This window comes from Aristolochia californica, unplaced genomic scaffold, assembly GCF_029961685.1.
Source record: "Aristolochia californica isolate CCGP_79_NKW_82.1479 unplaced genomic scaffold, dmAriCali1.0.hap1 SCAF_14, whole genome shotgun sequence".
NCBI classification, from domain to species: Eukaryota; Viridiplantae; Streptophyta; class Magnoliopsida; order Piperales; family Aristolochiaceae; genus Aristolochia; species Aristolochia californica.
In genome coordinates, this window is record NW_027181815.1 from 6,362,776 (window position 1) to 6,388,815 (window position 26,040).

A 26,040-nucleotide genomic window follows, 5' to 3' on the forward strand; every position below is an offset into this window, starting at 1 on the left:
AGTTCTTATTTACAACAATATAAGATGGTAGGGATGGAGGAGACACACCTCATAGGGGAGGGAGGGTCACCACTTCCTCTTTTGGGGTGGGAGTCCTAATTAAATTAAATTAAAAAAAGATCATGAAAAAAACAAATCTTGGGTGGTCCTAATTAAAACCAGAGAAAGATGGGACGGCGCTCAGCCCAGCGGAGCCAAATCCCTGTTGTTTAGAATCCGGAGAAGTGGAGATTCTTGGACTTGAGAAGGTGCCGGCGACGCAATTCAGCCAGAGTCCCTATACAAACCAAAAAGCAAACCGGTTTATTATAAATAGCTGGGTTGGACCAGTAGCTCGAAATCTCGGAGGCGAAGTGTAAAACTGGAGCTTAGGCCTCTCTCGCCGCTGCTCTGGAGCTTCTTCGCTGGGCGCGGCATTGACTATACCGGCTTCTTTGCTTGCTCGAAACCATTGAAGCAAGAGATCCGGCTGTGGTCGTTTATTATTTTCGTTAATTTCTTTCTGTTGTCATTCCCTCTGAATCCTAGGGTTTCAGAAATCTACAGTTTTCGTTCGTATGTAACTTTGATGAGATACATGTGAACATCCGGATTCCAGAGTTTCCATTTTTCTGAGAAACTCTTTTAAGCCAAGTCAAAAAGGCTGTTTATTCCGAAACCCTAACGTCTTCCTCCTCGTTTTTTTGGATTTTGTGAGGGTCTTCTTTTACCTACTGGCAACCTTTATCTGGGTTTCAGGAAGAGGTCCATAAGTTTTACGTCTATGGCAGAGCATCTAGCTTCAATCTTTGGCACAGAGAAGGACCGTGTGAACTGCCCGTTCTACTTCAAAATTGGTGCTTGCCGTCATGGAGACCGTTGTTCCCGTCTCCATAATCGTCCCACCATATCCCCTACCTTACTTCTCTCCAACATGTACCAGCGCCCTGATATGATTACTCCTGGCCTTGACCCGCAAGGCCAGGTCATTGACCCCCGAAAAATCCAGGAACACTTCGAAGATTTCTTTGAGGACATTTTTGAAGAGCTAGGCAAATTTGGGGAAATAGAAAGTCTCAATATTTGTGACAATCTTGCAGACCACATGGTTGGTAACGTCTATGTTCAGTTTAAAGAGGAGGACCAGGCTGCAGCAGCATTGCAGGCTCTGCAGGGAAGATTCTACTCAGGTCGCCCCATTATCGCGGATTTCTCGCCTGTGACAGATTTTCGTGAGGCCACTTGCCGCCAGTTTGAGGAGAACAGTTGTAACCGTGGTGGATACTGTAATTTCATGCACGTTAAACAAATAGGGAAGGAATTGAGGAGAAAGCTGTTTGGAAGGTATCGTAGATCACGACGAAGTCGTAGCAGGAGCAGGAGTAACAGTCCCAATAACAGGCGCGGTCGGGACAACCGTGACCGTGGAGATTTTCATGGGAATGGTCGTCGAACTGGGGACAGACATGGGAGGTACGAGAATGACAGAAGGAGGCCAAGGAGTCCCATCAGGGAAGGAAGTGAGGAGCGAAGGGCTAGGATTGAACAGTGGAACAGGGAAAAAGAAGAGAAGCGGTGACTTTTTTAGGAGTCTCTTTCGTTTATTTCGTCAGTAGGCCTTATGTTTTGGATGGAGTAGGCAACGAGGAGCTGATTTTGGTAATGTTCTTCAACTAGTGACAATGGTCTGTGGACAAATTGTGTTCTGTGGAGTCCTTAAATATTCGGCAATGCTTCCTGTCAGAAGAAAGAGAATATGGATAATTGAGGTTCCTGTTATCTTATGAAAATATTGAAAAGGATGCTGTTCTATCAACGGTGTTTATTTGTCACTCTTCCATTGGTATGCTTGCGTCGCTACTATATCTTGTATGTTGTTTGTTCTTCCTTGTTTGGTAAATGCTATTACTCGGGAAAAAAACGAAATTGCTTTCTCTACTGGAAATTTAGAAATAACATAATGCTCTGGGAGAGATTGTCTTGGGATGCACTCTGATGACTGAATGTTTTGTTGTGATACCTGTTCTTTGATGTGTCTAATCTAATTATGGCCTACCCTGCTTTCTGTAGGAATCAGTTTAAGCATCAACGCCTTCTACTGAATATGCATGAGGCAAGTTAGATGTCTGAAAGAAAAACACACTGTCTCAAGTGTATGGCTAAGGTTTATGTTAAACTAATCTTGCTGCCGAAGGAAAATGTTAAACTTTCTTATTCACTCAAATATGGAGAAGCATCCGTTCTAAACATTTATGTATCCAAGGAGGTTGATTGATAACTCTCAATTTGTTTGTGGACTATACCACTTTTGAATGGATTACTTAGAGACATTATGATCTGTTGCAAAAAATTGTTAAAACTAGACAAACATCTGGAAGGAGAATGTCAAGAATTCTTTGTTTAAATAGCTGCTCCGTATCTTTTTTGCTTAAATTTGTGCATTGATAATACCAAATTTTAGGTGAGATTCTCCATTACCTCATTTCTTTTTTTTGTATTTTGCCTTATTACCTTTCCCTTTATCCCTTCTCCCAACCCTCCCACACACAACGCCAATTTCTTTGTCCATAAAGTTATGGACTTCCTAGATTGTTCTTCCCCTTGTTGGTTAGTTGCCAGTCCAGAAAGCACCCATTTATTTGCCTGAGATCAATATTATCCCACTTACCTTTCATCAACCAGTGCCTCATAGAAGGTGAATAATGTGGTGTGGCAAGTTTGGCCTATTGAATTATAAAAAAAATCATGTTCTTTCACCAGTCTTCAATTTTGGGCTTTAAGAATTCATTATCAAAATCGTAACACCTGAAGTTCTACTTTTTCTCTGGTTGTGAGCCTACTCCCAAAGCACAAAATAAATGGCATCCGAAAATTGTGTAGATGTAGTATGAGCTTTGGACATTGGTTTCTTAGATAAGGTGAAAGTGGCACTTGCTTGATACCCATTATAGTTGCCAGCAATTTTTTATGTTGTGCTTCCACTGAGTAATTGGAATTCAAAAAGCAGCATAACTTGCAGAGGATGCTTCTGGTGATATGAGTATGCATCTGCTCTTCTGAAAATGATACAGATAGTCAGACTGATCATAGGAAAGTTGAAATAGTGATTGTTTTGGTTCTAATCATGTGCTTTTTCTTTCAGTATTAATTTTTAATCTGTTTCCAGCCTTTTGATTTTCTTGTAACCTGACTTTGCTTCATGGAATGTTTTGAGTTTGACAGTGGATGTCATAATAGATGATTTATAACCAGCAATTTTACATCATGAGCTAGTTTGGAGAATGTTATTTTACTGGGTCAATAATCATTAACGTACTCTTTTAATTGATTAATTGAATGGGTTTGATATGCTTCTTACTCTTAGATGCAGGGTACCAACTAATGAATTTGTTTTCAGATGATTTTTCTATGTAGGGCTGCTTATAAAAGTGTTAGTAAATGCTCTATTTTACTACTTTTGAGGAAACATTTTGGTTGTAGTTGGAAAAGATTTGACTTTAGTGTTGTTATGAAAATGTAAATTTCTGCCATAAAAAGTGTTATGACATTGTCTTTTAGAAGGTTTCATTTTTTTAATGGGTTTGACTTCCCTTGTAGTTGGTGATGTATAGTTTATCGTTTCAAAAAAGTAACACAAGGTTTTAAATGATACAAGTAGTGAAATGTCAATACTGATTGTGACCTTAGGTTTTACTGAAAGGTTGCATTGCATAATTTCTTTCCTACTGTCATTAATCCCCAAAACACATTCAATTTAGAAAGACAGATGATCTAGTGATGCAGATTTTGCTCCACTATCTAGGTATTTGATTTCCACTGTGCTTTAGAGCATCAGGTAAATCGGTTGGTTCTAGTGGTTTGTCAGTAATGTTTGTTAAAACTTTCAGTATGTTAAGTCTGTTTTTTTTGAAGGCTTTGAGGATGAGATTGTACTGCTGATTTGTTTCTTGATTTTATGGAATCATGTATAAAATATAAACTGGTTTGGATTTTCTCATCCTATGTCAGAAGAAAATGTTTCTGCGTGACATACTGTTGAGTTTGCCCGAGCTTAACTATTATTGCTTGAGGTTGCTTTTTATCTTATTTTTTTCTTGATACGTTCTGATGTCAAGGCAAGAGGTTCTATTTATTTGCCAAATGAAGCACGATGTTGTGTGAACCTTGTCAAATCTGGAAGTATCGACCTTCTTAATGGTGTTTATGATCATTATTTGCTTCTGGCAAACATAGTTTTGCATAAGTGAGTTTAGGCACAAAGAAATATGGTTCTTGGTACCATTCGTGCGGTTGGAAAATAAAATAAAAACACTCTCTATCACCCATTTTTCATTACAAAATAAATTTCTTTGACTGATTTCTTGTTTTTGTATTGTTTTAATTTTTTAATTGCTTCTTATCAGAAAGACAACATTTTTTTATATTATTCTATGATATCTTAATTGTACAAGGTTGCTTTCTGTTACAAACAAATGAGGTTCCCTTCTGGCGTGGTTGGATTGATGATAGTTGCTGCAGCCGAATGCATCTTTGCAGTCAGTGTCAAAAGGGGTCACTTCGCTGATGCGAACTGAAAAGCACCGATGCCTAGTGGACGCGCTTCTATTTTCCGATGCCATTTTCTGGTTTTGTTCCAGGTGTCTCTTCACAGTTTTCAGCCCAGAGACGCACCGTCAGTTTTCACTTTGTGACTAAAAAGATATAATTAAATAACATTGAAAGTTGGTGTGTATGCGTTACGGACAGAACCACTCTGAAAAGGTCAGGGCAATGGTACTTTTTTTAAAAAATAATTAACGAAAGATCAGATAAATAGGTGAGATTAACCACCCCACTTCAAGGAGGTGAGGATTGAAAAAATGAGTTTATAAAATAGAGAAAAAAAGGATAAGAGGAAGGCAATGAATCAGATCGAGAGTGGAGACGTAAATAATTCTCATTTGATTTGCCATTGTTAGTTGTTACACATAGGGTGGTGCAGAACTTGTAAAAGAAAGCAGCAGGCAATTTTTCATTTAATTGCAGTTTTGATTGAATTGCTTTTACTTCAGTTGTGGGCGTCGGATATTAGTACTATCTGCAGCATATTTGGCTACTGGCTCTGCATCTTTCGCTCCATACATTTCTCACTTCTATGTTTTTACAGGTCGTAGGTGATGAATAATATTATAAATTTTCATATTGTTCCAGGCTCTTTATTGTAGAGGTTCCGGTGGGACTTTTGTTTGTCATCATAGATGGTTGATGCTTGAGTGTTGGTGGTTGCTAAACAAATTCACTTTTTAAGTTCTTCTTTTTTGCCAGAAAAGCCTGCAAATTTGATGAATCTATGTAACGACGCTAAATGACTTGGAAACAGCAAGTACACTGAGAAGCTCTGGTTGAAGAAACAGAGATTAGAATTACAAGCTCGAAATCACTGGAACTTGTCTACTCTAAACAACTCCTTACTGCTCTTCTTGTTGAAGTAAAATAGAGAGAAGGAAGAAGGGGGTCCAATTTACCCAGCTAGATGTAGGTCTTAAATCTAAAACCACATCAAAGTTTGATGTCTTTGGATGGAGCTCACCGGAATTGTTATGCCAGTGATTGTCAAAGAAGGCCTCCTCTGCCTAAATATTAAAGGGGTTTATGTTAATGAACAGTATCTGTTAGTATCTTAACCAAAAACTAACCGAACGCTGAACAGTGAACATTGCTCGTTGGAGAGTAAGTTATCATTTTAAATACAAATTTCATATAGATAAATATACAGAGAATGCCATCCTAAGCAAGAATGCACTAAAAAAAAACAAAAAGCAGAGAATGGGGCATTCCGAGAATTGAACTCGGGACCTCTCGCACCCTAAGCGAGAATCATACCACTAGACCAAATGCCCAATCTGATTATCGGATTGTGGGATTGAATATATTCTTGTAGTTCTCATTGCAGATCATTTTACTTTTATCCATTAATTGTCTAAATTGATTCATCATTAGGAGGGCGCAAGTCAAATACCCACCAGTTGTTTAACCATCGTTGCTCGCATGTGCAGTAGCAGGCATGTGCGATTCTAGAATCTAAAGACGGGTTGGTAAGCGGAGCCGAAGCGGGGCCTCTGAGGCTCTGGCCGAGCGCATATAAGGCGCCACAGAACTGGTACGTTAGGTGCGCACTGACTCCAACTGTCGGGGTGACTGAAGAGTCAGTGGGCGAAAGCGAATCTCACCGTTTTTAATTCCACAGGAAGAAGTATTACGACTTTTCCGATGTTCTCCCATGAAATTCCTGTGTTTATTTCACAATTTCATAGCTTCATTTAGCATCAGGGAAACGATAAAAAATCTTTTAAGTCTATTAATCGAGTGGGCTCGACCTCGCTCAAATTCGGTTAAAATTTTTGGGGTCCATTCCAGGTTCGCTGCCACCCCTTTTGTATCTCTGGAGCTATAAAAATCAAATCATGGCCTCCCTGCCCCCGTCAAACAGTGACAGAAAACAGCGGAAGAGAAGCCGGCGGGAAGAGAAATCGATGGATTCTGATTACGGCGTACCGAGAGAATTATCAGATCTACAGAAACACCGCACACTCTATCAGCCGGAACTTCCTCCATGTCTTCAGGTTTGTTGATATTTTTCTTTTTCTTCATTTACTGTTTTCTGCGTCGATTTTTTCTTCTGGTCGTTTTTCTTTATTTTTACCCTTGGGGGCTTTCGTAGTTTCTTTTTCATATTTGTCAATCAAACGAAAGTCTTTGTTTTTTCACTTCTCATTTCGATCTTCCCGTTTTTCTGGCCGGATCGGATCCTTGAACACTAGTAACTGGATTGGTCGTTTCAGTCAAATTATTGTATGACGGAACTGCTCATTGTGTTGTTTTTTGGATATCTAGTACAACCTATTGTTCAGAGTGTTCACTCTGTACTCTATACTATTATGTACGTAATTTCGTGGGAGGTGTCTATGTCCACGGTAAAGAGCTGCGAGGAGCTGAAATGTGCGTTGATGAAACGTGGTTTCGGATCTCACGGAGGGATGAAGGCTTCTCAATGTCACGGAGCTACAATGGGAACCTATACGGATGAAAAAGAGCTGGAACCGGAATACTGTTACTCATAAAAGGGACAGAAGTTCGCCTGAAATATAGAGTAAACCAAGTCATGCTACCTGCTAAGACAAGCTTTTGAGTTAAAGAATTAAACGGAGGTACTTTGATGAAATTCTTGAATATACCAAGAGAAATCCTACTGAAGCAAACAATTCTGCAAGTTGAATAGTACAAAAACCGCAAACTCAATTGTGAGACTGAAGGATCGCCTGGAATATGAATCAAACCATGTCAAATTATCGATGACATGCATAAGCACCTTAATACAGATAATATGTTATGTGCTAAAGAAACAAAACAAGCTATGAGGAAAGACTCCTGATTGGAAGTTGAATCCCGAATTTTTCAAGTAAAAAAGTTCCTCAATTTCTAGTAGGTTACTTGCCAATAACCAAGTTGATGAAAAAGATGAATTATTTGCTAATTTATGAGTATCTGCGTCTCTAATCCAAGTAATATCAATAAAGACTATTGAATTTATGAAAAAGAGAAAAACTTCATTTACTTAAGTGTAATTTGATTACATGAACCCTTATTTATAATAGAGGAAAGTAGTAGAGTCTAATTACAATTAAACTACCCTTGTCCCAATTACACCCAAACTCTAACATTTAAAGATAAGTCCTAGCATAGTTAAATAATTCAACATAAATAGAAGACTAACATAACTAAAACTCATTTAAATTGAAAGTCTTATGTGAGACCTTCTTCCATAATTCGGATAACCGAGGCAAAAAATAAGTGGGTCAAGTCAGGTTAACCCGAACCCGAGTTGACTCACTGAGTTGACGCAAAAAAGTCAGCTTAAATTCAGATTTTTCAATGCAACAGGATACCAACATGACCTTTGATTTTTCCAATGCGAATATATCCTTAACTATATATCAGATTGACATGAAATTTGCTCCTTTTGAAACTAGACTTAAATACCTTTCATCCAAGTATAACTTCTCTTCATAAAATATACTTCTTTTGAGATAAATAATCTAATAGATTTCGGTTTTTGTAATCTGGCTGAACTAAGTACTCTTTCTCCTTTTGTCAGCATGACCATTGACTCTTCCAAGACCAATATCTCTATATAAAAAACTCAAATCGAGAATTGGTTGAATCGGTAAGAAAATAGGCTTACAAATCTTTCTTTTGATATATGATTTTCTATATAAAATCTCGTTCTTGATAGCATAAAATAGCTCGGAAGTTGAAGCTTTCTACTGCTGCTCGAACCTCTCTTGCAATCTAACCTCTACTGCTTAAAATATCGATTTCTTTTTGTAGAAAACTCCGATTGCCAAAATTCGTTTTGCATTGGAAAGTAGACTCGAATATCTTTCCATCAATATATAATATGCAATATGAAAAACTCAGTATAAAGAAATGCAAAACAAACAATGGGTATAAGGACTAAAAAGAGAAAAAAAATAGATACGAACCTAAACTGCTAGAGATAATAGATCAGAAAATGATCACATTATCTCTATGGGTTGATGGAGTCAACTCACAGCACCTGCTCTGATACCATGTTGAATTTATGGAAAAGAGAAAAACTTCATTGACTTAATGTAATTTTAGTGCATGAACCCCTATTTATAATAGAGGAAAGTATTAGAGTCCAATTACAATTAAACTACCCTTTTTCCAATTACATCCAAACTCTAACACTTAAAGATAAGTCTTAGCATAATTAAATAACTCAACATAAATAGAAGACTAACATAACTAAAACACCTTTAAACTAAAACTCTTTTGTGAGACTTTCTTCCATAATAATTTTGGTTCTGTAAGACATCTTATTATGAGAGCCATGTAAGAGGCTTTCATATCTTCTCTTCAACAGAGACCATGAAATTTATGTGGAAAAATATAGCTATGTTCCTATCACAATTCTCAAAAGAAAAAAAGTTTTTTTACTGATCGCTGTTCTACATATGGTTCTTGAAGGCATTAAACTTTAATATGGGTTGTAATGATAAAATTATCACAAATCTCTAGACCGGAAAAGGAATAGACTAAACACTTCTTTTAGTCTATGTTTTTCCTCATACACGATAAGTATAATAAGTAAGCAAGAAAGCAATAAACTCCATAATCCATAGCAACCATATGCAAAGAAGTGATCAGTAAAAAAAAAAGGCAATAAATACTTCTCAGAACTCCTTTTTAAACGTATTTAGCATTTTAATGTTTTTCTATTTTAAAATTTTTGTCTGATTTAAAAAAAATTGTTTTTCACTATGATGATATATTTTTTTTTTTTTTGAGAATGATAATGTGCTTTTACTGATTCATAGCTGCAATATAAGCTTGAGTACAACATAGGATACATGAGAGTTCCCCAAAGATCAAAGAGGAATGCAAGGCCGTAGACTAGGTTTGTTCTAGGGATTCCCTCTTTAGCAAGCTGATCTGAGAGGGAGTTTACTGATCTAGGAACATGTTTCCATACAATTGATATTTAGCTTAGCAGATTACTTTTAACTTATTCAATATATGTGATATACTTGTCTCTAAAAATCACTAAAACATTTTTACTTCAAATAAATGGAAAGCTTCAAGAGATAAATTAGAAATAAATATTACGACCTAGTAGTTTAAAGTCTAAAACTTCAGAAGATTGACTATCAATTGAAGCTCTGATGTTGCAGAGGAGACAAAGATTTAAGTTATTGTTGTTAATTTAATTATACTAATGCCTTCAAGTATTTATTTATGATTTTTATGCACTTCAGCATGTATCTTAGCACTTTTTCAAAATTTTGAATATTTTATCCAATCATGACCCTGTATTACCCATACATTGCCCCATTTTTTATTATTTTGAACAACATTATTACATTAGTCTTATATTTGTACTTAAAAATATCAATATTTTAAACTTTTCAGAGATAAGTATATCAAGGATACCCGGAGTTTGTTTTCACAACTTGGTTAAGACTTTCCTGAGTTATATGTTAGCTAGGATCTGTAGGAAACCAAAATGTGGCAGAGTTTACCTGTTTTAGAATCATGGTAAAAAAAGTATGGTTTATGAATTATATAGTATCAAGTTGACCTACACCTTTTGTTATCTTGAAATTAACAGGCTTAGTACCTTACAATTTCTCTGAATTGTGGCTATGTCTAATACTGCAAGTAAATTTTCTTAGATGTTATATTCATTTTTGAATGCATTGTCTATTGTCTATGGGTTTTTTTAAAGTAAAAACCCAACTCGTAATTCAGTCACTAATTTTTCTGGCCTATATGTATGTAGTGTTAATCATTTTATGATTTCTTTGTTCAGGGTACAACTGTGAGGGTAGAACTTGGTGATGCAACCACTGCAGCAGATCTTGCTGGTGCCCACACAATTAGTAGAGCCTTTCCTCACACATATGGCCAGCCGCTGGTTCATTTTTTAAGAGCCAATGCTGTTGTTCCTGATGCTCAAATTATAATGGAACATCCTCCGATTAGGTTTGTGCTTTTTTTTTTTTTTTTTCCATGCTTCTCTTTCTTCTTTGAGGTCTAAAAGTGTTTTCATATCCTTTTGTGCATGTGTGTGTGCGTTTGCATAGAGGTGGGCACTATCTGCTTTATGTCTGTTGGAAGAAAGTTTTTTCTAGTTTCCAAGAGTCAATCACAGTAAAAAAGTCTTCTTCCTTTATTTAAAAAAAAAACAGTCTTCTTCCTAATAACAATCTTGTTCTTGTAACCATACTCTTGCCCTGACTAGTAGAAATATTATTTCAAATTCATTTCCTTTTTTTGTGTATTTTGATGTGAATTTAGTTGCTAAAACATTGTTTAGAACCTGGTGTGAATGTGGTTGTGCCCATTTTGTTAAAGCTGAACACTCATGGAACTGGCTTCAATAAGCTCAGTATATTTTGTTTAATTTATGACATGTTTTAACATCTTCTATTGACTTTTGAAGATCTTAGAATTCATCGAGTGTGGGTGCACATGTTTCCTTGACAAAGCTGACATTTTGTTTGATCAGTATCACTTAGTGTTGAGCATATATGTGCCGTGTACTTACTCCAGCAAGCACTTTATTTCAGGGTGGGAGTTGTTTTCTGTGGTAGACAGTCTCCAGGTGGACATAATGTCATTTGGGGCCTGTATGATGCCATTAAGCTTCACAATCCCAAGAGTACTTTGCTCGGTTTTATTGGTAACTATACTTGACTCAAATGTGATATTTGATTGCTGGAATTTTTTTTATAGGTTAATGTTCCTGTTGCATTGGTTCTTGATTTGGGACTCCTTTCTGAGTCTTGCAATTGTTTTACAGTTTCTCTCTCTTGGGAAGTGAGTTATCTTGTGCTGTAGTTGTCATTTAGGTGTCTGCAGGCCCGTGGCCCTATCTTTTAGAATCTGCCTTGTTATTTATGTTATTGCACCTGGTTTTGATGAGATAAATGGAAAATTTATTTATGATTATTCCTCAAATGAATTCTCAGCAGCCCCTCTGATTTTTACTATTATTATTGTTATTATTATTATTATTATTATTATTATTATTTATTATTATTATTATTATTATTATTTTTTTGGGGGGGGGGGGGGGGGGGGGGGGGATTATAAGATGGATAATTCCTAAAGGAAATTTTCTGCTTTTGTCTTATTGAGGATGGTTTTCTCTAGATTCCTGCTTCTTTCTACTCATTATCCTTCCTCTGAAATTAGGCAATTTGGCTGAGATGAGGTGCCTCCTTTTTTGGCAACAGGTGGAACAGAAGGTTTATTTGCACAGAAAACCCTTGAAATAACAGAAGAAGTTCTTTCTACCTACAAAAATCAAGGTACTTGTTTGTCTCACATCTTGTATAGTCTACCCTGATTGTTTTTGACTTTGAATTTGTGAACTACTTTTTTTTCTTTGCTTATTGACCTATGTTAGACTTGGTTTAAGCCAAGCCAGTTGAACTGGTTTCAACTGAACATGGTCCCTATCTGGGTCTGAAAGTTAAAGACCTGGGGAGAAGACTTGCAACAACCCTGCTCATTTTTGTGGTTTGACCATCAGACCATGAGAACCAGTCTCACCTTCCCTTCCTTTTCAATAGCATAGGAACGCGGAGGTCTTTGTCTGCAGGTGGTGGATGGGTTCCCTGCCCTCAGAATAGGGGGTTACCCTGCTAGAATGCAGAATTTCATATTGGCAGTGCAGAGCCCTCCCTCCCTCCTGGCCTCTACCTTTCCCCTTTCTTTGAGCTGGTAGGAGAGGTTGGGCCTGATTATTAACATCGACTTTGGCTCGTAAATTAAAGCTTTACACCTCAAGCTTTCTTTATCATAAAAACTCACTAAATATTTAAGAACATCTCAGTCTTCGACAGCTTACCCTTTACTGTTCTCTGTGGTTTTCAAGGACTAAAAAATGACTGTTATTGGTTTTCCTTCATATATTACACAAATAACTTGATGATATTCCTGAGACTAAGGCCCTGGCTCAGTGATCTCATGGGGGGTTTTCTTGATCAAGGTCTTAAGTTTAAGTCTCACTAGGCTGGGGTATCTGAGTACAACCTATTGAAATAGAAAACCATAAAAAGACCGATGATATTTCTATTAAAGAGTTCTATAATTGCTTAAAAAGAAAGAGTTTAACATTCAAAAAGAAGTTCTATTATTGATACCTTTTCATTTGTAAGTTTTGTTTTGACAGTTTTGTGCCTAGAAAAAAATCCCACCTTTCTCAAAAAAACAAAAAAATTTCATTTGTGAAGGTGGTTATGACTTGCTTGGTCGGACAAAAGATCAAATAAGAACAACTGAGCAGGTCAATGGTGCATTAGCTTCTTGTCAAGCTTTGAAGTTGGATGGTCTTGTCATCCTTGGAGGTACAGTAGCTACTTGTTGCAGGATACTGATTACGTTTATTCTTTGTATTTTTTATTTTATGTTGCTTTTGAATCTAAGAGCTGATTCATATAAATAATTCTTCTTATAGGTGTCACATCCAATACAGATGCTGTTCAGCTTGCAGAGACTTTTGCAGAATCCAATTGTCCAACAAAGGTTTATTTGGCTGGAACTTAATTGAAAGTTCTCTGCTGTCAACTAGATTGCGTTTTTCTCAGTTTTTCTCTGGTGGTTAATGAGAAAAATACACTTTCATGGGTTTTCTATGCATTTCCTGCATTCACTTTTCTGTTCAAATCTAAAGGTTGTAATTTTTCCTTCCTGACTTACTAATCCTTGTGGACTTGCAGGTAGTGGGAGTTCCTGTTACTTTGAATGGTGATCTGAAGAACCAGTTTGTTGAGACTAATGTTGGCTTTGACACCATCTGCAAGGTATTCTGTTCAATCCTAAACCTCGTATGCTCATAGCGTATGTTAAAATGTCATAGCATGTTTATACATGTTATTTATGTTGCTTGGGTTCACATATCTGCTACGAAAGTTGAAATTCCTGAGTTTCATTTACATCCTTCTGCCCTATTTTACTTTTTGCTTCTTCTGTTACCTAAAAACCTGGATTAAGGTGCTGTTGTCATGTGGAGGTGAGCTATGTATGTATATGAACACACTGTGGATGAAGCGTATTTTCTGAAGGGCTATATATATAAACACACTGTGGATGAAGTGTATTTTCTGCTGGTTACATGTTTTGCTGCCAGAATTTATCTAAGTTCAAATTTAGAAGGATTTCTTATAGCTATCCTATTGTGAGGTTGAATTTCTCATGGGATTTGCCTCATAGTTTTTGATGAGCAACGCTCACCACTCCTATCAGCCACAGTGTCTGGCTCATAAGATTTGATCAGCCTTTGATGCCGGACAATTTAATGAGCTACAGCTTGTGTGTTTCAACCTGTAACAATAAGTATGAGGGAGGATTCCCACCATATTGAGCTAATTACAGCCTAAAGTAGCAACAGTGGCTACTCTGACCTCTTTACAGAGTTGGAGCTCTGCCTAAAGTACCTGTATGGGTGCATAAACTCCATTGCTTTGAGAATTACTGTCTAAGCTGTTCTGTCAGGGGTCATTCTCCACATGGAATGGGTCCAAGTGTGAAGTGAGTGACATGTGTCAGCTAAGTGTACATGTCCACGGGCACTCCTAGTACTATGTGCACAACCATGGGTAACTCTATGCACCTGCTGCTGGGTCTATGTGACACACCCATGGGCATGGGTGCGAACGCTTGATAGCCATATTAATAGGCTCTTCACCATAACAGTAATAATTAAGCTCTTATAAGTTGCCCTTAAACTACTTTAGTTGACCACTAACCTTTTTTTAGGTCCCACAGTTTTGCACATTATGAATCACCTATTACAATTATGATATTGAGTTAATCTCTCTTTATGCGACATATTTGATTTTGACAAAGTTGCTAACTAATGCCTAATATTGATTTCTGCCTGCTAGAAATTGCTGGAAATCTAATTCTTTCTGTAGTTAAAATTACCTTATTGTTTGTGACCATGATTGTTTCACTGGCTTGTTGGCTAGATCCTTTTATTATTCCTGATTCTTTAAAAAATATTACTGATTTCTGATTTATTATTGATCTTATTGTTTTTAGCATATACATGATCCTCATGGTAGACTCTGAACAATGTCTGGTCTTTTCCCTGCCTTCAGGTTAATTCCCAGCTTATTAGCAATGTCTGCACAGATGCTCTATCTGCAGAAAAGGTGATTGATGGGCTAATGGAATTTGAACCTGTTCTGTGTTTGCATGTTGTTTTACTGCTTCTTAGGAAATAGAATATGCGGAATTGAGATACCCACCATGCAGAGGAAGGTCAAAATTTAGAATTATTGGATTAGGAGAGCTGTCAACTTCGTACTTAAGCTTTTTAGCATATTTTCTGTTGATTATACTGGTATTTGGAATTTATTGGTTCTTTCTTCCAGATGGCTTTTTATTTTTCAAAGTTCAGTTCTTGTTTGCCAGTCTGAGACAATTTCTTTTGAAGCTGGTTGGTACCCTTTCTAAGAAACATCTTGGAAATTGTACAGGAGACAGGGTATGCTATAAAAAAATAAATTATTTCCTTTCAAATTGAAATTCAATTGAAGTTGGCATCTTTCCAATTCACTTGAGGTCCTCCATGAAGTCCAATTTTTGTGTTAGATGTGATTCTTCATTTCTAGGTCAAGCCTCGCCTGAACTACTACTTTTCCTGGTGGATAGAAGTTTTGAAGGCCACTATCATAGGAAAAAAGATGTCCAGATTTTGAAATTTGACTAATATAGTCTTCTTTATTAACCAGTATTATTATTTTATTCGACTGATGGGCCGGAAAGCATCACATGTTGCTTTGGAATGCACGCTGCAGTCTCATCCAAATATGGTCTGTCTCTTAACTTTATTTGGATATGATAATTTCTAGTCAAGCATAATCCAATTTGTAGCCAATATGTGTTTTATTTTTTCTATTTTCTCAGGTTATCCTTGGTGAGGAAGTTGCAGCTTCTAAGCTTACTCTTTTTGATCTGACAGAGCAAATCTGTGATGCAGTTCAAGCGAGAGCTGAACAAGGTTAGAGTCTACGTGTGGGAGTTACTCATTGTGCTAAAGTTTGCATTGATTTGGTCTGACTCTGCATTATCAAATATCAATCTATTTTGACTTAGAAACCACATATTTATTTAAAAATTGGTTCTACAGGACTGGGCCGATCTGTGTACAACAAGATTGGCCAAGTTGTATCCTAACCTTTTGAAAATTTTAAGTCCTTCCTTTTTATAGTTTCTAGATATTTTATTTCTGAGAACTTTCTTCCAAGTATTTTTTTGGTTCTGTGCTGTGCAGAACAGACATGTAATCTTATGTATCTTCATTCTTTATTTTATAATTTTATCACCTTTTAATATTTAATCTTTTGTTACTTACAATTTTATTTCTCTCTACCTTATGGAAGTGATAGAATGGAGACTTTGATTATTATTATTATTTTTTGAAACGAATAAAGACTTTGATTCTATTTCATATTAGCTTAACTAACCACTAATGTTTAATGGTATTTGCCTTGCTAGACATAGACATAAATAAAACAGGCAATGTTGCATATTAACATGGCTTAGACAAATATGAAATATGCAACTCAGCAACTGTAGATATAGGCGTCAACAATATCATAGATAATATGAAAAATGAAAAAACCGATTGCATAAAAATATTCTTTTTTGGTTTGTATCAATCGATTGCATAGTTCATAATTATTTTGTCCACTGAATTATATATCAGTTTTATACTTTTGGTGAAAAATGGCTTTTGGCACATGAGACACTGAGTCTTGATTCTATGACCTGATCAACACCCCAGTCTCTGTGTTAACTCACATTGTACTGACTGAACCAAACTGAGTAATTATGCAAAGCATTCGTATTGTCGTTTCAAAGTTTTCTTGTCCTGATCGAGGGTGACTCTCAGTCCGCCATTAGTTGTGTTGCAAAGATTCTGACCCTCCTTGGCAGTTGTTATGCTTCATTGAGGAGATCATAGACCTGGTTTAATCTCTTTTAGTTGGCCCCACGTGCCTTCCCCACAAATCAGTTGGCACACAACTTCGCAAATGGTTTGAATGATTTTGTTGTATCTACTTGTAGTTGTGCTGTTGGTTGACCTGCCCTTTCCATTTGTTAGGTGGTGGCCTTGTTTTCTTCTAAATGAAAATCCCCTTCATTTAAAATGAAATTAGCTGTTAATTCTGGGGCTGTTTAGATATCTATTCTGGTTACTTGCATTGCTAATCATTAAAATCATTGACAGTATCATTATGTATTTTTTTGGCTAATGCTTGACTGTATGATTGTTGAAAAAGAATGTTATCATTTTGATCTTTGCCTTCTCTTCTTCTCTTTTATTTGTATGTGTACCTCTACCCATTTGGCAGCTTGTACATCATTTTCTTCGTGAGTTAAATTGCTGCTATTTATCCAAAACTGTTATCGTTACCTTTTGAAGTTTTTTTTTTCTAAAAAATCCAATTACCATATTGAACTTCTGTGATTTCTCCTCCTCTTTATCACGGTAGACTTGCTTAAGGATCAAAATGAGAAAAAAAATATTTCATAAGGTCAGCACCACATGATTATATGCTTATATATTATTTTTGGGGACAGATAAGTATCATGGAGTCATTCTTCTACCTGAGGGACTCATTGAGAGTATTCCTGAAGTATATGCTCTCTTGCAGGTATTACATAAGTTCACACTTTTTTGCACAATCCAAGTCTGTTTAAGTCTTTTGCTGGGGTGTTGTAGAGTATTACAATTTAGATGCTTGTTTTCTGATTGTCATCCCACGTAACTATTCTCATTATGTTATGATTGATTATTGCGTCTTTTGGTTGTATTAGGAAATTCATAGCCTGCATAGAGAAGGGATTTCTGCTGATAGCATTTCTGCGCATTTGTCACCTTGGGCTTCTGCATTGATGGAATTTTTACCTCTTTTCATCAGGCGACAGGTTTTAGCTCTCATGATGTCTGTGCCATCTATATTGAGGCATCTTTCTTGTCACTAACTTCTTGACTTTCTCTGTCATAACTTTCTCTGTGGCACAGTTGCTCCTCCACCCTGAATCAGATGACTCTGCACAGTTGTCTCAAGTAAGTGGAATTTATTTATGCAAATTTATCTGCTAATATGTGATTCTACTTGATATGTTGTTGTTTATCAATCTCTGATATTCTTGGTTTTAAGCAATTTGATGCTGGTAACTCATAATCTTTACATATCTTGAGGACCAGTTTCTGAAAGTATCTTGTGTGAATAATGGCATTGAAGTACCATCACCCTATATCTAATATTCTCTTCTCCAGATTGAGACAGAAAAGCTTCTTGCTCAGTTAGTGGAGACAGAAATGAATAAGCGACTGGTAGGTGTTGCCATGTTCCTTTGCTCAAGCTTTACCTTCTCCTGATATTTCTATAAAATACTGATCTCTCCCACAAATTCCAGAAGGAGGGAACCTATAAGGGAAAGAAATTCAATGCAATCTGTCACTTCTTTGGCTATCAAGCTCGTGGTTCATTGCCATCAAAATTTGATTGTGACTATGCTTATGTAAGTTTTTGCTACTTTTTACCCTTATTGTAATTTATACTTCTACAATTGGTCCATGCTAATAAGTATGCCTTTCAGGTTCTTGGGCACATTTCTTATCACATTTTAGCTGCTGGTTTGAATGGGTATATGGCTACTGTTACCAACCTGAAGAATCCAGTAAACAAGTGGCGATGTGGTGCAGCTCCGATTACGGTGGGATTGCTTTTTGAGCATAGAATTTGCATTTTATGATTATTGGCTATAGTGGGAAAAACTGTCTTAAGTGGTAGTGTTGAATAAATCTGCTCTTTTGACTTTCATTGTATTTCTGATCTTTTGTCAAATTGTCTAACTCTGGACGCTTGAGTCAAATGATATTTAGTGTCCAATTGTTTTCAGGCTATGATGACTGTAAAACGTTGGTCACGTGGTCCTAAGGCTACTTCAATTGGAAAACCTGCTGTTCATCCTGCTGCAGTGGATTTGAAAGGCAAAACATATGAGTATGTCTTTATCTGGATGCTTTCTTGCTGGAATTCTTTTCAGAATCATGTTCTGTTGATGTACTTTTTCGAATGATGAAAACATGGTTGTCTATTCATTGACTATTCTCTCTCTTAGAAGGTTGGGAGGGTATGACCATCTCATCTGGAATATGTGCAAGTTGAAAGTGCCAGTATATGTTCTAGAGACCGATAAATTTATATCTTACAAGTATTTCTTTAGGACTTTGATTTCTTTTCTCGCTCCACCCAGTCCAAGCAGTTTAGCTGGACGTTCCACTTATTTTCACCAGGAAGTATAAGGTTCCAATATATTACTAGGAAGGTGTAGGTTTTACATTAACAACAACCTTTCATTGTATGGTGATGAAGGGCCATTCTTTCATTGTACCAATTGGAAAAGAAGTTAAAGAGGAAGGGGGTGGTAAAGCTACATTTCTTTATAGTTTTATTTTTTATTTTTTATTTTTTGTGATGGGCTGAATTTTATCAAAAGAGAAAAAAGTTAGCCCAAAGCCACTAGCAGAGAACAGCAACAACATTACAAATCAGCAAAATGAGAATGAAGTACGATAATTCCGAAAGTAGGTGCCCTGATCTAGCAAGTTGGTCAGCCATCAAATTTGCCTCATGAGGAATGTGAGATCAGGTTATATTTCAAGCCAGACAAAAGGTTAATGAAGATTTGATCAAATTCCCTCTGCACCCATCCATTGACGCTTTTGGAGTCTCCTTTGTAAAAATCACGATTTGGGTTAAGGAATAGGAGAAATTTGAGAGAAAAAAGGAGAAAGGAGAAGAAAAAATTTCTGAAGAGCCTGATAGGCTTTGTTGGAAACTGTGCACGAATTCCCAAACTTCTGAAATATGTGTTTTGAGTTACAATTTACAAAAATGCCCCTATACACTTAATAAACCTTAATCTCCATATATCTCCCTAAGTACACATCCTATGTGCATGAAAATTTAACCACCAATATAATTTAACATGCAGAACAAGATTACATAAAGAAAATTAATCACCGAAGTGGTAAAATGACCACAACACCCCTGGAAGGTAAAATGACCAAATACTCATGGATGTATTTTCTAACATCCTTCAATGATCACAGGAAGGTGACAATGCTGGGCATATATCCTAAGGGTCATGGAATAAGGCATTGACCTTTGCATTGGTTGAATCTGAGATGCCGAGGGGTTCATTGAATGTGAGGATGGAGTTGCCGAACCTTGAATGGCCCGTATCCTAATCATGCCCCCATATCTTGAATGGCCTGGCTGCCACCTGCATGCTTTTCTTATTGGTTTGATTGAATTCTTAGAAGCTACAGAATGTCAATTCTCATGGATGATAGCAGCTGGCAGGCCTCGGAGGTCGGGACTGAGTTTTGATAATTGCAGGATGGTGTGCATTGATTATTAAATTACTCTGCTCACCAAACTGGAATTGGCCAAGAAGGTGCAGCCTTTCCTTTCCAACCAGAGGAAACAAGGAGCTGCAGTCGAGGTCAATCTCCACAAGAGCCTCCCTGTTCATGGCAAAGGGACGAGGAAGGAGCTTTAAATGAGATTGGAGATCAACTTTGGGATGCAGGGGGCAATTCTGAATCGCCTCCTGTAGGACTACCAGATTTATGGAGAAAATGGGTAGAAGAGGAGGAGATGGTCAATGAATTGGAGCTCAGCATTAAAGAATTTGCAATTTGGATTATTGAGGGACAATACACCTCTTTGCTGCAGTTGTTCGCAAGTGAGAATATTCCATTTTGAAACACACCAGATGAAAAACTTAACTCTTGGAGGAGTCGCAGTCTTCCAACAATTGCTGGACTAGCAGAGCTAGCCTCGGAGAACCTGTAAGTTTGTAATCACTAGATGCCACCAAGAATATGGAGGTAGTGGCAGTCCAAATAAGATGATCTATCCCTAAGCTTCCAATGTAAACACAATCATGCTAAGCAGGCTTTCCATTTGAGTCAATTCATGGTCAAACAGATGCCATCTAAGGTTAAGGTTCCAGCACCCACCATCTGAAGGATCAAACTTCTGGCTAACAGTAACATGTTGGTCCTGCACTAGCCTGTGGATAAGGGGAACTTCAGCTCCAAGTCTTTGCTGTCCAAGCCAGAGGTTGTCCAAAAAGAGGATATTGGATCCTGATCTGATGCCCTATCTAACATTCTGAATGAAACTCCCAATATGGGAGGTGATGGCCTTCCATATAGCTCAAGGCAGCATGACATTTTCCTGCAACTGGTGCTTTTAACAGACAATTGGATACCAGAGGCTAGCAAGGTGCGATCCGAAGAGCCACACCCACTTCATTAGGAGAGCATTATTCATATTTTTGATGTTTCCTGATCTCCAGCCCACCATCCTTTTTTGGTTCTCCTGCCGATTCACTAGATTGTATCTAAAGGTGTTTGAGGCCCCTCATCAAAGAAATTCTCTTGATAGCCTCAATTTTTTGAGTGACAACAACTTGGCAAGGAAGGAGAGAGAGGAAGTAATTGAGTATTCCAGCAAGGGTGGATTTGATTAGAGTGAGTCTACCTGCCATGGAGAGCAGCTTGCCTTTCCAAGCAGTAAACTCTCTCCAATTTGCGGTTAGGCTCCCAAAGGCTTGATGTAATCCATCCATTGAAGAGAGGGAGTCTGAGGGAAGTGATGGGGAGCTTTTCAGCTTTGCATCCCAAGTGTTGGCCATGGCTTGTGATTGCTCCTCAGAAATGTTGATGCCAATTCAAATCAATTTCTGCCAGCTGACTCTTCGCCCGGATAGCATCTCATAAATTGCCAGCAAGGCTTTCACATTCAGGACTTTGTCAATTGAACCATCGCTGAAGCGGATGGTGTTGTTAGCATACTGGAGAATGGGGCTTGATATGGCAGTGTGATTTGCAGAATCCGAGATTCCCCCCTGGGCGAGAGTAATATGCTGTTTAGACCTTTGACAATCTGATTGAATAGTAGTCGGGAGAGGGGATCCCATTAGTGGAGGCCTGTAGATGCACTGAAGTAGCATTTGGCAGCACTATCAATTAGAACAGAGAACCCAGCTGAGGCGATGCAGTTGTTTATCCATAGTTGCCATTTGCAACGGAAACCCATCTTTGCCAACATTTATCCAAAAAGGGACAATTAATTTGACAGCTTTCTTGAGGTCAATTTTGATAATAACTTTAGGGGCGCAGCCTCTTACATAGTGATGTAGGAGTTTGAGAGCAGCAATGGCAGAGTCCAGAATTTGCCGCCCTTTGATAAATGCCATTTGGTGGGTGTTGATTAAGGAGCTAATGACCTTTCGAAGTCGGTTTGAGAGAACCTTTTTAATAAGCTTGAAAGTACTTGAGAGGAGGTTGATGGATAGACGTCTCTGAGCTGGATAGCTCCTTCAAGATTGGGAATCACAATAAAGGAGTCACTAATCGATCTACTATTTATGCCATGTTGTGGAACTCATTGAACGTAACCAATTTGTTGGAGCACATTGTCTCCCAATTTGCCTTGTAGAATTCTGCCCTGGACCCATCAGTCCCGTGGGGCTTTGTATTGTGGAAGTGCTACAATGACATCAAACATGTCCTTCTCTGAGAAGGCAGACTCCACTGAGCTACCTTTTTGGTGGTAGGCTTTTGAAGGCCAGTTTAGTTGCTGACGTTTTGAAGGGAATGTCATCCTTGTAGAGCTTGGTGAAGTGGTTGATCTGGGCGTAAGCAATATGAGTGGGTTCAAAAAGGATTGAAGCTCCCCACTGGATTGAGTTGAAAGTGTTTTTCCTTCTCTAAGGATACAATGGCATGCAAGAAGGCAATGTTTGTGTCACCCTCCTTGAGCCAACAAAACCTGGCATGCTGCCTCCAACGAACACAATCCTGATGAGTCATTTCCTCAAAATCAGCCTGAAGCTTACCTCTTGAAGCAATAGTTTCCACAAAGGCACCATAAGCTTGCTCTTCCTGGTCAATACCCTACTGTTCACGAAGACAAGTATCCCTCCTAGCTATGTCCTTGTCATGCCTCTCTTTGGCCTAGTCCTTGATTTTCATCTTCAGAAGTTGTGCTTTAGCATGAAAGAAAGTATTGGTGAATCACTAGAGGGAAGGGACCTCCAAACATTCACCCATCTAATTGGATAAGTTTTCATCCAGCAGCCGTTCACCCTCAGTGAAGTAGGGCTGGTCCCCATTGAAGACCACCACAGTCCATTGAAATTGGTGCATGTTCTGATATTGGCTGAGGGAGAAGGAGACCGACGGAGTAGGGGAAGAGATTTAGCAAATTGGAGGTGGCCAAGTATCTATCCTGCTTTGAGAGGATTGCAGGACATTGATTACTAGGCCAAGTGAACTGACCACCTGAGATGGGGTTGTCTTCAAACACTTGTAATCAATGAAGTCTTCAAAGTTCCTCATTGTTGTTGTAGTTCTACTTCAGCCAGGGGACTTCTCGTGAGGGTAGAACATGGCATTGAAGTCCCCCCAACCAGCAAGGAGAGATCCAGTCCATCAGTTCTATCTTTCAATTCCAGCTAGAAGTTGTTCCGTCCATATACGTCGGGGACACGTACCCCATAGAATGCATAGATTTTGTTATTTCTTCTAGATTTGTATTTGCAGCAGATAGAGAACTTGCTTTTTTACAATCTCAACAACATCCAGTCATTTGGGATCATAGAAAAGAAGAATACCTTCAGCTGTACCAATTGCAGGAACAACATCTGAATTCAAGTATCGTTGACCCAATAGAGCTGCCACCAAACTCTTGTGAATTGCTCCCATCTTTGAAGGACCTAAATGCAGTTTGTACTTGCCTATGAAATCATGTATCACTTCACATGCACTTTCTCTGGTTGTTTAAGCCTCAAATGTTCTAGGAAGAATCTTCATGTATGAACTTGATTTACTTTTGATTACTGCCTAATGTCTATCTTCTAAAGTTTCCATCAGCTTTGCAATTTCTCTTATCGGTGTACCAAACTTCTCGATCTGCAGCAGAATTTTGAGTTTGAGAACATGTTGTTTTTCCTCCTATGGCTGGACCATATGTATTGGGGCCATGTTTAGGTCTTCTTCCTCTACCACGATGATTTCTCTCTAGTTGCTAGTGGCAGCACCATTGCTGTGGCAGTTGCGCTGGACAACATTTGCCCATCTGAATAGCGTGGGAGTGGGTGATGGGATTGTCGGAGATGGGGGATTTTAGCTCCTTGCCGATGGTGTGAAGCCTCCAAAAGGATGTCTCCATTGAGCCTGGACTAGGGAGGTTGAGAAGGGGTAATCGTTTTTTGAAGTATGTGTGTGTGATGCAGGGTCTATTCACTAGTCCAGAGAGCACACCCATCACAGTAAATTTCCTTACTTTTGCGGTCATATTCTCTCTAGTAAAGAGGTCTCTCCTCTACTTCTGCAGTGGGGACTACCCCTAATCTTTTCCCGTCTCGATCCTTTTACCTTTCTTGTATGTCTTCTTCTTTCTCTTGGCATGGGGGCAAAGTCTATCTATCCGGTCCAAGGTTCTGGTCCATGGGAAATGAGCCATGTGACTATTTAAGTGCTCCTGTTGATGTGTAATTCTTGCCAACCTCTCCTATCAGTGCCTGCCAATCAGGTTACTTGTGACCTCCCCTTCGAGTGTAGTGGGTCCATGTTCTGCTGTCTCACAGAACCCTCATCGACATCTGAATTGTGACAACTCTCCATTTGCCTTCAGTGGATTCTTCTATTTTTGGATCCTGCCCATTCATATAGCCTTTTCGTCTCTTAGGCTTCACCCTTCTCCATTTGCCTTCAGTGGATTCTTCTATTTTTGGATCCTGCCCATTCATATAGCCTTTTCGTCTCTTAGGCTTCACCCTTCTCCATTTGCCTTCAGTGGATTCTTCTATTTTTGGATCCTGCCCATTCATATAGCCTTTTCGTCTCTTAGGCTTCACCCTTCTGCTCTCGCATTTCCTGTCACGGCTGAGGTTCTGCTCTGCATTGTCAACTCCCGCAGCCATGGTTCTGCTTGCCAGCTTGTTGCATCCCCTCGACGCCATCCATCTTCTTGTTGCCCTCTATCTCACTATTCATCCCTACATGTTTTTATTGTTAGTTTGATCATATTTCAACTCTGTGGACGTGGAAAGTGGTGGATGTAAAGAACTTAGATTGGAGGCTTTTGCTTTTCTTTTCTGTTTTGAAGATTCTTCTGAGAAAATACTATTTTTAGCCCTATTGAACCTCCCAAAAAGTTCTAAATCTCTTGTTTTTGTCTGTTATTTAAAAAAGAGAATCACGTTGTTTCTTGTCATATTGTCTATTTCATTGCATTTATAATATTATTACTAAAAATCTTCTCTCTTTCAAGATTAAAATGATGCTTCGATCACTTGGAGGCATTCTCTATAGTATCTCAAATTTAAAGAGCAGCAAAAGGTGCATTGAATTATCGTTTGTTCTGTCCCGGCAGGGAAAGACAAGTTTGTGGTTAAAATTCTATTATTTGCTTAGTATACAATTCAAACGGGTGATCAATATGGTAATAGTTGACTTTCTAGATAAGGCCTTTCTTTAACATAGATCTGTAGCTTTTGGAACTGATGGTGAGCTTTCTGGTTCAGGTTGCTGAGACAAAACGCCACAAGGTTTTTGATGGATGATGTGTACAGAAACCCGGGTCCTCTTCAGTTTGATGGGCCAGGTGCTGATATTAAGGCTGTGACGCTGTCTGTTGAGGATCAAGACTACATGGGCCGAATCAAGAAGCTTCAAGAGCATCTTGACAAGGTGTCCTCTCTAGCCTCTCCTGTTTAAAAGATGTGTAGTAGCTGTTGAAAAGTCAAACATTTGACAGTTTTTTATCTGCGTGTACTCTCTCTCTCTCTCTCTCTGTCTTTTCTCTATGACCTTTTTGTCACTATTTTTTTTAAGTGACAATTATCCCTCCAAAGCTTTTAGCAATCAACACTAGTAAGGAAAAACTGACTTTTTCTCGATCTCATCCAGGTGAGAAGCATTGTGAAACCAGGTTGCTCGCAGGATGTCCTTAGGGCTGCTCTTAGTGCCATGGCTTCTGTCTCGGATGTTCTGACTGTCATGTCTGCACCTTCTTTCAATGGCCAATATCCTACTAATCTATGAGAAGTCTCACAATCAGGGTAACGCATCATGTTTGGTACTAAGGTTTTGTGTTTTTCTCTCTTGAATGGTTTTGGGTAGGTTCCTTTATTTATAATGTCCTTACCAGCTAAAAATGGAGTCTTGGCTTGTAAGTGACCTATGTACCATTAGGCGGGAATCAACTTGAATAATCATTTTTTTTGCTGCGGATGAGGAGAAAGATACGAATTAGATTTCTAGCTTAGCTGACTTTATTATCTATTTGTAGTGCACTTCTGCCATTTTTTTTTTTTTTTTTTTGACTGGATGAAGTGGGAAGAGGGTGAGGAGGGTAAGTCCCCTACCTCCCCTCTCTGATCCTC

The 26,040-nt window shown here is 38.2% G+C and overlaps 2 protein-coding genes and 1 non-coding gene across 3 annotated transcripts; 2 read left to right on the forward strand and 1 right to left on the reverse strand.

Moving 5' to 3' along the window:
* Positions 1 to 197: 197 nt before the first annotated feature.
* Positions 198 to 2,347, forward strand: LOC137949981 (splicing factor U2af small subunit B-like). The gene is made up of 2 exons (XM_068796282.1): positions 198 to 1,822; positions 2,050 to 2,347. Exon 1 carries the CDS (start codon positions 764 to 766, stop codon positions 1,556 to 1,558), a length of 795 nt encoding a protein of 264 aa, XP_068652383.1. The 5' UTR covers positions 198 to 763; the 3' UTR covers positions 1,559 to 1,822; positions 2,050 to 2,347.
* Positions 2,348 to 5,786: 3,439 nt separating this feature from the next.
* Positions 5,787 to 5,858, reverse strand: TRNAP-AGG (transfer RNA proline (anticodon AGG)). The gene has a single exon. It is a non-coding gene; the product is annotated as a tRNA-Pro (tRNA).
* A 295-nt stretch (positions 5,859 to 6,153) lies between these two features.
* On the forward strand, positions 6,154 to 25,966 carry LOC137950088 (pyrophosphate--fructose 6-phosphate 1-phosphotransferase subunit alpha-like). The gene is made up of 20 exons (XM_068796457.1): positions 6,154 to 6,211; positions 6,376 to 6,581; positions 10,352 to 10,524; positions 11,112 to 11,224; positions 11,781 to 11,855; positions 12,783 to 12,896; positions 13,007 to 13,074; positions 13,269 to 13,352; positions 14,652 to 14,705; positions 15,288 to 15,368; positions 15,463 to 15,556; positions 17,143 to 17,216; positions 17,380 to 17,490; positions 17,588 to 17,632; positions 17,846 to 17,902; positions 17,986 to 18,090; positions 18,169 to 18,285; positions 18,472 to 18,575; positions 25,180 to 25,345; positions 25,565 to 25,966. The coding sequence occupies exons 2-20, from the start codon at positions 6,423 to 6,425 to the stop codon at positions 25,697 to 25,699; spliced, it is 1,929 nt and encodes a 642-aa protein (XP_068652558.1). The 5' UTR covers positions 6,154 to 6,211; positions 6,376 to 6,422; the 3' UTR covers positions 25,700 to 25,966.
* Positions 25,967 to 26,040: the final 74 nt, after the last annotated feature.